Source organism: Ovis aries, chromosome 3 (genome assembly GCF_016772045.2).
Source record: "Ovis aries strain OAR_USU_Benz2616 breed Rambouillet chromosome 3, ARS-UI_Ramb_v3.0, whole genome shotgun sequence".
NCBI classification, from domain to species: Eukaryota; Metazoa; Chordata; class Mammalia; order Artiodactyla; family Bovidae; genus Ovis; species Ovis aries.
In genome coordinates, this window is record NC_056056.1 from 107,978,436 (window position 1) to 107,990,280 (window position 11,845).

Here is an 11,845-nt window from a genome sequence, read left to right on the forward strand (position 1 = left end):
TAATATCCTTACCTTTTGTGAACATTTTAGATTTTATCATTATAGTGACTGATTTTTCTCCAGATGTTTTTGAACTATTTGTAACATTGACACGTTCTTAGTTTTTTCATAAGCATGTGATTATTAGAGTTGAACTGTCTATATACATATTATTGCAAAGAACATTTTATCTATTATCATTGATGTATCTTAGAGACAGAGTTCTAGGACAATAGTACAGAGAGAGTATTAACAGGAAAATAAAATAGAACGGTCTTCTCAAGTAATCTTTAGAAAGTGGAAGGGGGAAAAAAAGCAAAGGGGCTAAGAGGAGATAAAAGCATATGAAAACCAAAGACCTGACTACATAGGTCTCTGTACTTCTTTCAAAATAAAATTAATATACTTAATGCTGGCCCTTGCTGGTCGGATATTGAAATGGCTTGCTTGTAAGTGGATAAAGATTTCAAATATGTAATCATATGCAGTGATTCCTTGTAATATTGAGTCTGGGATACAGATGTGAAACTTTTTAATTGCTTCTGTTTTTTGATGACTTCTGTTCTTCCTCTCTTGCTTGCCTGTTTTTATTTCCCCTTCTAATTTGTCTCAGTTTTATCTGTTTTCTCAAGTCTCTCCTCCATGGTTCCAGCTCATCGTTACTTCGCCTAGTTCTTTTCCATACTTAATAAGATTTGATAGTTTTAAAATATTTTTTTACTATTAAAGTAATAAATAGTCAAATTATATAGTCCTTTACCATGAATTAATATTTTTGGATTATTTAGAAAGATTATTAATTGCAGTAATCTGGTAATATCATAGTTTGTGTTCCTTACCTTTTTGATTGGTTGATTTTTATCTGCCTTCTTAGTTCCATATACTTAGTTCCATAAGTGCTCTAGAAACCTGAGGCATTTGTTATAAAGGTCTGTACAACTGATAATAATTGTATAAAAACTGTTGTTTGTTTTCCTTGTGTTTTTGTTGTTTATCCTCTTTTCACTAGAGCTGGTATGATAAAGAGCTCATGTCTTTGTTTAACTCGTTCTGTGATATGCTTCCAGAATTTTCCTGATGCTTGACATGAGGTGTGTGTTCAACAGAGTTTTGTAAAATAAATACATGAGTATTTCCCCAGTGCTTAGTTTAGATCTCAGCTTATAGTAGGTTTTTAAGTATTAGTACAATTGTATGGCATTTACTTTTTCTGTCGTTGTTCAGTGGCTAAGTCGTGTCTGACTCTGTGACCCCATGGACTGTGGCCCTCCAGATTCCTGGAGTTTGCTCACATTCATGTCCATTGAGTCAGTGACGCTACCTAACCATCTCATTACAGTAGTGGTTTCCATAAGAGCTAATACTGGCGTGTTCCAATAGATTACCTTGTGTGCTGGGTGCGTGTATGCACGCATCTGTGTGCATGCACTTAGGCCTCAGATGTGCAGACCACTTTGTGAGCATCCTTACTACTCATTTCGCAGTCTGCTTGTCATTTCTGTGTATGGAGGTTCAAGTTCCTTGTTCTGTCTTTTCAACAGTGGATGTTCTCTGTTTGCCTTTTCCGTTGACAGCGGTCTGGGGATATTTCTAGTCTTTATTCTAAAAAGATTTCTTAATGTCTGCTGACATCTTTTGTGTCATAATATGAAACATGACATGAAGCATTGCATAATATGAAAGGGCAGTAAGTTACAGTCGAAATAGTCTGCACAATTATTCCCACTGCATTGTTACTGTTTTCGTGTCCTTGAATCTGTTCTGCTGTTTGATTCCTTCTTTTTGTTTTACAGCTTTATTTCATGTAAGTTTTTACTACTTTATGGAGGCTGAATCCAATGCCTATGGATTCACTTTTGTTGGTATTTACTCACATCTAGTGTTGGTCTAGGCATAGACTTCTGTCTGTTACCACCATATTATAGAAACAACTGCAAAATGATCTAATGAACTTCCTTATAGCCAGCATTCATTTTGCCATATAGTTTTAACTTGCCCTTCCTTCTTACCCCTTTCGATATGCATATGTTTGTGTGTATATACACATACCCATACCTGTGTATATGTACACATACATATGTGTATATATGCACACATGTACATACATAGGTAATGTACATACGCATTTATTTATAGTTAGACTTGAAGCCCTCTGTGTATCCATTGTCGACCTCCTTTTCCTTTCTGCAGGAATAGCTACTTCTCTGAAGTTGGCTTCTGTCCTTTTGGGAGTACTACTTTTTATAGCAGAGTGGGTAGCAGTGGCCACGCCACGTTGTTACTTCCAAAACAATGGAAGCTTTTGGCCATGTCACAGCAAAAATTATACTGTTAATGAAAGAGTTAGTCCTGCCTTTCCCTTTTATTTTCCTGTGGGAAATGTGAAGAAACTATATCCCCAAAACTTGCGTTTGTCTATTACAGCATTTCATTCACTAAACTATTCATATCACTAAAGAGAAACCAGTTTATTGAGAATCAGTAGCCCTAATTTTTTTTTAACCAACTAATTTAATTGATACTTCTAATAAAGCACTATTATTGTCTCAAAAGCTAAAAGAAATGTGAGGGGGAAAGGATGTTATTCTTAGGCTTTTCACAAAGATTAGGGCAGTAGTTCACCATAAAGGGGTTAGAACATGAGGGTTAAAGGGATCATAATCATAAGAAAGGTTTCATTTATTTTGGTGCCCTCCCCATCCCCAAACCTTGACTGAACTTTTGGTAGCAAATCTACTCACTTTCAGAGATTAAAACATTTAAACCACAGTAGTTCTGAAACTTTATGATCTCAGGACCTCGTCACACTCTTAAATATTATTGCAGATTCTAAGAGCTTTTGTTTATGTGGGTTACATCTGTTGGTGTTTGTTATGAAAAGTTCTAGGAAATTTATAAATATCTTGTTGTTTAGTTGCTAAGTTGTATCCAACTCTTGCAACCCCATGGACTATAGCCCACCAGGCTCATCTGTCCATGGTATTTCCCAGGCAAGAATACTGGAGTGGGTTGCCATTTCCTTCACCAGAAGATCTTTCCAACCCAGGGATGGAACCTGTATCTTCTACATTGACAGGTGGATTCTTTACCACTGAGCTACCTGGGAAGCCCAGATATTTATTTATTTATTCATTTAAAGATAATAGTAAACCTTCTGAAGTTTTACATACATTTTTAAAAAATGAAAAATAACTTTTCCAAAACAGAATTTACTGAAAAGAGGGATTATCTTCCAGTTTTAATTTCCTTTTAATGTGTAGTATCTAGTTTAATAGCAGACAGCTGACTTTCACATGTGTTCCTGTGTGCAGTCTATTGCAGTATATGGCCTTCTTAGAGCCTTTACAATCATGGGAGAACTTAAAGTGCAAAATGCCTGGGCTGTTTTAGTATTGCTGTTGTCATGAAAATGGTTTTGACTTCATAGATTCCTTAATGCTATCAAATCATAAGACATAATTAGCTAATTCTTTAACACTGGACACATACTAAAGCTAAAATTAATTTTATTTCCTGTGTTAATTTAAAGAAATATTTAGCAGTAAAGTGATTTGATAAAAGTCTGTATTGCAAATGTATGTTCCTTTCACCCAGGTTTCTTATTTGATATAAGAATAGTATATCAGTCAGTCTACAGCTGCTGTTGCCTGCATTATTCTTTATCTTAAAAAATTGAATAGTGGAAAAAAATAATCTTTTAGCATTTTAATTAGTTGTGATTTTAAAATATAACCAATATGGTGTAAGTCCAACATTTGTCCTTATTTTAATGGCACAGTTATCAGTAGTTATGTACTGTAAAATATTTATTAAGTATTACTTAATTTTTTTTTAAAGCATCAAAATTTCGAAGAGCAGATGCAAGGCATGAAGACCCAGCTTATTCAGCTAAGTACCTTACTTCGGTTGTTGGACAGTGGATTTTGCAGTTACTTAGGTGAGTTGAGTGAAAGAAAGCTATATTCAGCAAATTGTAGGGTAATATGCAGAGAGAAAAAATGTAGACTGTATAATCCACCAGTGTTGCCTGGGTTCCTCTGAGGAATAAAACTGTGGGACCAAACTGTCCCCCTTGTACAGTTCGGCCTTAAAACAGTTTATTCATACTATGAAATACGAGTCATCTCTCATTTGTGAGGACTGCCCCTGGGTTGGGAAGATCTTTTGGAGGAAGAAATGGCAACCACTACACAACCCACTTACCTGAACAATTCCATAGACAGGAGCCTGACGGGCTACGGTCTAGAGTTGAAAAGAGTTGGACATGACTGAGTAACTGAACACACATACTCTCTCACCCCCATATAAAAATCCAAGGAGACTCAAGTCTTTTACATAAAGTGGCATATTATTTGCGTATAACCTATGCACATCCTCCTGTATATGTTAGATCATCTCTAGATTATTTATTATACCTCACAAATAGTTGTAAATACAATGTAAATCCTTTTTAAATAGTCGCCAAGTGCAGCAAATTCAAGCTTTGCTTTTTGGAACTTCCTGGAATTTTTTTTTTCCCCCAAATATTTTCCATTCACAATTGGTTGAATCCACAGACAGAGAGTCAGCTGTTATTTGGTGGTTTGCTTTTAAAGAATATAGCCTGCAATTCCGAATCGTTTCCTTGAATTAGTAGAAGACAATTAAACTTACAGGACTTTTAAGCCTAAGATGAACAGAAAAATTTGAGTTTGAAATAGGTACCCTATTCTGAGATAATTAGTGTAAGAGGAAGTAAGGTGTTTTTTTTTTCTTTTTTTGTAGAATCCCAGGACTCTGGATACCTTTATTTTTGCTTCAGATGGCTTTTAATCAGATTTAAAAGGGAATTTAGTTTTCTAGATATTCTTCGATTATGGGAGGTAAGTTCTTAAATTATTGTAAAAATGTAACACTTTTTATGGAAATAACCATTTTGTTTCTATAAAGGGATTATAGTATCCTGGCTGAAATTTCTAAAGCAGTTCTGAAATTCTGATGTTTTGGTCTCTCCTTAAAAACTATGTTGAACTGAATATGTGATCTTGGGAGCTTTTTTCTGTAGATCACATCCTTGTGAGACTGGGGGCCAGGAGGTTTCCCAGAACCAGTTGTGTAGACCATTTGACCTTGGGATACTTTATGAGACTGTGCTGAATTTGGGTGTAGATTTAAATATAGTTAAGGAAGTTTTGGCAGGCCAATCAGTTGAGATGGTACTTTATTTGTAGTCTGGAGTATTGGGAGGGAACCAACTTTCGTTCTGCTTTTTAAAGAAATTTAAGTTAGAGCAAAATACTAAGAATAATGTAACAAATATGCTACTATCTGCATTCAACGTATGTAATAATTTTGCCTTATTTACTTCTATCACGTTGGCCAAAAAGTTTGTTCGAACGAACTTTTCGGCCAATCCAAGAGTCTTTTCTCTTTCTTTCCAAGGCAAAAAATGTTGAAAGATATAGCTTAGATCTTTAATCACCACCCCAAGCCCCATTACCCTTTTCCTCACTCTGGAGAGTATTCATGATCATGTTTTTGGTTTATATCTTTTTATTCCATCTTGTACCCAGGGCACCTCATGATGAAAAGCAAGATATATTTTCTTTTCATATGTCTGTTAATTGTTAACAGATGGCAGTACTTTCGAAATAGACTATTGGTATGATGACCGTCCACTACCTTATCTTTATAAAAGTAAAGTTGACAGAAACTTTGCCAAGGAAAGAATGGGGGAAATACTCTATTCGAATAATAAGTAAACTTAATATGCAGTGAGTATCCTGAGGCTTTTACACCTGGAGGTTGATTCCTGTACTTTTGGAGGCTATGCTCCCATTAGAGAAGGTGATCCACTAACTGAAGGATGCCCACTTTCTGGAGGAGCATTTCTTTGTTTGAAATTAGAAGGAACACTTAACATGTTCTTGACCTAGAATTGTACTTTGAAGTTTATCAATTTCATTAAATTAGTATCTCAGCTTCTTTTTAAAAGTTTTCAATAATTGTAATAACTCCTTAATCTGTGTTTACCAAATAAATTAGGACTTTTAATGAAATCTTTGAGGTTAATTGCATTATAATTAAACTTTCAAAAATGGATTTAGTCTTAAAATGATTCTACTTGGTTTATTTTTAGTAAAAGAAGTAAAAACATTTCTGGTATGCTTTAATAATATTGTTTACATGAGTCTTTGATCTTTCTAAAAAGATATTAAGTACATTAACCAGAGGAAATTAAGACTTTAAGTTTTAGGACATTGATTAGGAAGAAATGATCAAATGTTGTACACATTTGGGGTATAAATTTTGAGTGGTTGATTCAGTTTTTGTCACAATTAGAGATATTCTGATTTATTATATAATTTGTTGTTTAGAATGTAGAGCTACCTCTGGGTGTTTTTGATTCCATGCAGTGTATAACTGCATTTTTATTCCTATGATGTAGCTTTTTCCCCCACCCCAAGAAACTGAAGGTGATTTAAAAATGAAAAACTGAAGGTTCAGAAAAATATTGAAAATACCTCTAACCCTTACACCTTACCCATATAGTATTGATTAGGCTCAGAACTAACTGTAGTCACCTAAAGAGACATGTTTGGAATTCATCATAATTCATTTATTGTTTGTGGGTAAAGGTAAGACTTTCATTCCCCACACCTCATTTCTTAACTAGAAAAAGAATGGACTATTCCATCTAGGCAAGTTCTGCTTTGCATAGAAGTCATTCAGAATTGAGCATCGTTATCTATGAAGGAAATATTTTAGAATTGATAGAGTTTACTATGTGTTCTGTTTTCTATAGGTAATGTGGACTGAACTACCATGTAAAAATTTTCATCTTCTTCTCTGTTGTGCTATTCTGGAGTCAGAAAAACAACAAATAATGGAAAAACATTATGGCTTTAATGAAATACTTAAGGTAGTTATTCTTCTAATTTAGATTTTAATATTTTGACTCTTTCCTCTTTTTGTTGGAAAACAAACATTTCCTTGGAGTGTTATTGAATCTCTTGAGTGACTTAAAATTTTATCAGTGGTAGTCAATACTAGGCCCAGTTTTCTGAGAAGGACAGTTCAGCAGGTTGAACATGTTGGCCAATTATTTTTTTCCTTGCTAATTAGAAAGAGAAACATGCGACAAATGCTCTTTTATGTTGTTTACTTTTCTAAACAAAGTAATACTTTTGCTTATAACTTTGAGATAGTAGACTTGGGACAGCTGCTGGATTTATGTTCCATAAGCTTATTATTAATAGCTGTTCCTTAGCTTTACAACTTTGAAATGCTCTAATGAGGGATATATTAAATTTCCCATTTACTTGTAGTCTGAGGGTATTTTGTTTTGAGGATTTTGTCTACAGTGTAATATAACTAGTATGACACCACCCTTATGGAAGAAAGCTAAGAACTAAAGAGCCTCTTGATGAAAGTAAAAGAGGAGAGTGAAAAAGTTGGCTAAAATTCAGCATTCAGAAAATTAAGATCATGGCATCTGGTCCTATCACTTCATAGCAAATAGATGGGGAAACAGTGGCTGACTTTGTTTTTGGGGGCTCGAAAATCACTGCAAATGGTGACTGCAGCCATGAAATTAAAAGACGCTTGCTCCTTGGAAGAAAAGTTATGACCAACCTAGACAGCTTATTAAAAAGCAGAGACATTACTTTGCTAACAAAGGTCCATCTAGTCAAAGCTATGGTTTTTCCAGTGGTCATGTATGGATGTGAGAGTTGGACTATAAAGAAAGCTGAGCACCGAAAAATTGATGCTTTTGAACTGTGTGGTATTGGAGAAGACTCTTGAGAGTCCCTTGGACAGCAAGGAGATCCAACCAGTACATTCTAAAAGAGATCAGTCCTGAATATTCATTGGAAGGATTGATGTTGAAGTTGAAACTCCAATACTTTGGCCACCTGATTTGAAGTACTGACTCGTTAGAAAAGACCCTGATGCTGGGAAGGATTGAAGGCGGGAGGAGAAGGGGACGACAGAGGATGAGATGGTTGGATGGCATCACCGACTCAATGGAAATGAGTTTGAGTAAACTCCAGGAGGAGTTGGTGATAGACAGGGAGGCCTGGCATGCTGTAGTCCATGGGGTCACAAAGAGTCGGACATGACTGAGCGACTGAACTGAACTGACTGAATATAACTAGTAATAAATTGTGTAATAGAGTATAATAGTGTTTCAGTTTCAATTATTTTATTGATTTATTCTAGCATATCAATGAATTGTCCATGAAAATTGATGTGGAAGATGTACTATGCAAGGCAGAAGCAATTTCACTACAGATGGTAAAATGCAAGGTATACAGTATTTTAAGTAATCAAAAGATTTTTTGTCTGTATGATTTTGGTGGATTGAGGTCACAAAATTTTTCTTTTTAGAAGTTAAATTAGTAAGTTGATGGCAGACACAAAGCATTGGCTAACATTTGTTTACCATTATAGATTTACAGCACTTAATTGAAAACAATTGAATAATTATGCTAGGAGACAAACAGTAATAAGACAGAATGATAAAAGTGATGAAAACACTTTGGCAACAACAAGAGAGGCTGTAGAAGCATTGATATATTATCGAATTAGTGAACACAGAATAGGACCTCATATTAAATATATAGTGTCTTCAAGTAAAGACAGATGCTAATCAGAAATAATTCAATGAATATTATTTGGTCAGTGTCATTACATTTATATCAGTCAGGCTCTTAATTGTCTCTAAAAATAAGGCAAGTTTGAGGTGTTACGTCCTGAATTTAAACCAAACTATTATACTCTTGGTGTATTTTGGTTTTCAGATTTTTAAGAGAATTCTTATTTAGTCTTTGTGTCATTTGTTCATGGTTCCAAATATTTATTTTGGCTCAGTTTCTTTCTTTACAATTGTACATATTTATATACTGACGGCTGCACCGAGACTTCATTGCTGCCTGGGCTTTTCTGGTTGAGGACAGTGGGGACTGCTCTTCCTTGCGGCTCACAGGCTCCTCCCTGCGGGGGCTCCTCCCTGCGGGGCTCCTCCCTGCAGGGGCTCCCCTGCTTGGGGAGCTCAGGCTTGCGGACTTCTGTGGCTGCAGCACACGGGCTCGCTAATTGAGGCTCCCAGGCTCAGTACTCGAGATGCACAGGCTTAGTTGCTTCACAGCATCCAGATCAGGGATCGAATCCGTGTCTTCTACATTGGCAGGTGGATTATTTACCACTGAACCAACAGGGAAGCCCTGTTTTAGTTCACTTTTACAAATATTTATTTGATAGCTGTTCTGTTCAAAATTTGTCAGTGATCCTTTTCGAGTTTAAGGAACATTTGTGTATTGAGGGAAAAGAATGAAAGAGAATGAAATAAATGCAAAATGTTAGAAAACAGTGTGTTTGTGGGAGTGGTGGGGTGGGGTAGGGTGGGGAGTGGCTAATTCAGAATAGAAGATCGGAAAACCAGTTATTAAAAAGAATGGTTTGGATTTCATTTCGAGTGGAGAAGGAAGGTCTGAGAAGGTGCATAACAATTGCACTGTTGGAACAAATGTTCGATGTTATCTTAAATAGCAAGTGTTAATTTGTGATTACTTTTCCTCTGTGGTGAATGATGATTTTATATTTGGTTCTTCTTATTCAGGAGTTGCCGCAAGCAGTTTGTGAGATCCTGGGGCTTCAGGATAGTGAAGTTACAACACCAGATTCAGACAATGGGGAAGATGAAAACGTTGGCATGACTGTTTGTCCTCCATCTGCATTTCAGAGTAACTCGTTGCCTGTCCTTACTGCCAGTGGAGGCAGAGATGACAACCCAACAGAAATACCCGTGTCCCCAAATGTCAGCAGATTAACACCTGCATGATCATTCTTTGAAGAGACACTTTGTTACAACTTTTTTTCAAGTACTTGAAAGGTGGAAATTTGAGATCTTGGTATTGATCGTGCTTTAAGGTTTATGGAAAGAATGTGTACTGATGTTCTTGCATTAAAGCTTTACAAAGATTTAAACTAATTATTTTTGTAGTTACTTCTACCAAATAGCCTTTCCTTTTCAATAACATTCCTTAGTATTTTTTATAGCTAAGTACCTTTTATTTTCTTGCTGATGAACTGGAATTGGAAAAATAGTACAAGTGGATGAGCTGGAAATTATGCACTTTGAAAACATTCACTTTGTTTACCCCAGGTTTAGCAGGTTTGGATCTGATTGAATGCTGAGCCTTTCTATAGCTTTCTAAGCTGAGAAGTAGGTTGTGGCCCAGTGATGAAATGAAAGAATTTATTTTTCTCTCTTGTTTACAAAAATACTTAGCTTAAATATTTACAGTGGTTGAATGTGATTTAAATTGGACATTTTCATCAATGCAATTAAATGTGTAGGTAAAGAGCTATTTCAACCATAATAAGTGGATTGGCAGTATATTTTTTACATTGAACTTTTCTTCACTTGTATATAAAGACTGTATAAGTACTTATTTATGAGTATAAGAAAGGATAGGCATATTTTCTTTAATTGAATAAACTTGACTATTGATTTATATAACCTGATTTCACAAAGTAAATACATAGCTTCAGTATGAGATCTTTTTCAAAGCTATTTTCTTAACCAAACATTTATTTCAGGAGAATACATTCAGCCCCATATCTGGTGTAATTTTCAAGTTAATTGCTTATAGTCTCATTTTACTAATAATGTTTACTATCTTTCCTAATAATGCATTAACTGATTAATCAGGTCTTTAAATTTTTATGAAATACTCTTTACCAAAAGCTTACATCAAAAATTTCATTATACTATCATGAGTCTCAAAATAATGCTCTTTTGTATATGAATGAAGCTGTTGTTTTTACCATGCAGTGTTGCATGATTTTAAGTTATGTGTAATGAACATAACTGATTCCATTTTAATTGTAATTTGTTTACTTCTGTACATATCATTAAAATAAATTTGAAGTTGAAATGGTGTTTTCAGTTAAATTGCACTTGGAAATAATCTGCTAGTTCTTCATCAGAAGAAGAAAACCCTGAGATAGACCCTAGTGCATCTTGTATCTTTATATGATTGAAACAGTCATTTGAATGAGTTGTGGAAAGAAGTGAGAAACATGAGTCTTTTATAAAGAAACTTTCTATTAGCATGAAATTGAGTATAGTATTACCTTGGAGGATATAGTTATCTGAATCAGTAAAGCAACTTCCTACAAGTGAAGTTAATAATGTAAAATAAAAGTTACGTAGTTCTAAAATGGTCCACTAGATAGATTCCCAGCACCCTGCCTCCCCGCGGGCCCCCCCCCACCCACCCCAGAGAACTAGGGAACCAAATGAACTTTTTCTTTCTTGAGCTTTAACTGACAATCATGACAGTAGAACCATTAGATTGCAGTTTTTAATATTATATGTGTGTTATCTTTCATCAGTTAATAATGAGTAAGCCTATTCAGAAAAAAAAGTAAACTGATCAAAGCTCGGTATCTCCAGCCTTTCATTTCCTGCTGTTCAGGAAATTGCTGAAAACATCTTGATGTCCTTCTTGTTCTTCCTGGACAGGGACTTTTGGGGAGATTTCCCCCCCCTCCGCCCCAACTATGCAATATAATGTCTACTTCAGAGTTTTAAAAAATCTGAAGACATTTAGTAAGTTTAACTTTTGTGAAGTTTTATTTTTAAAACTACTTGTTAAAAACATTTTTACTAAACATGTAATATTTCTCTTTGGTCCATTTTTTATATGTAAATAATACAGTGCTAAGTAAAGTCTGATTTAATCCTACTCCTCAGAACCAGCTAGCAAATAACCATGTAAACTCTTAACTGTTGATATTGCTAAGATAGATACAGTTCAGATAAGGGTCTTAGTGTGACTTTTAAAAGAATTGTTTGTTTTAATTTTCACAAGGGGCT

The 11,845-nt window shown here is 35.0% G+C and overlaps 1 protein-coding gene across 8 annotated transcripts in view; it reads left to right on the top strand.

Moving 5' to 3' along the window:
- The window catches only part of TBC1D15 (TBC1 domain family member 15), a 71,863-nt gene extending 60,962 nt beyond the window's left edge, over positions 1-10,901 (top strand). For all 8 annotated transcript variants that reach the window (XM_060412445.1, XM_060412446.1, XM_027967138.3 and 5 more), the window contains 5 exons: positions 3,817-3,916; positions 4,744-4,841; positions 6,764-6,880; positions 8,182-8,268; positions 9,581-10,901. In XM_060412445.1, coding sequence (XP_060268428.1) covers positions 3,817-3,916; positions 4,744-4,841; positions 6,764-6,880; positions 8,182-8,268; positions 9,581-9,802 — 624 coding nt within the window. In that variant the 3' untranslated portion in view covers positions 9,803-10,901. The remainder of the gene's footprint in view (positions 1-3,816; positions 3,917-4,743; positions 4,842-6,763; positions 6,881-8,181; positions 8,269-9,580) is intronic.
- Positions 10,902-11,845: the final 944 nt, after the last annotated feature.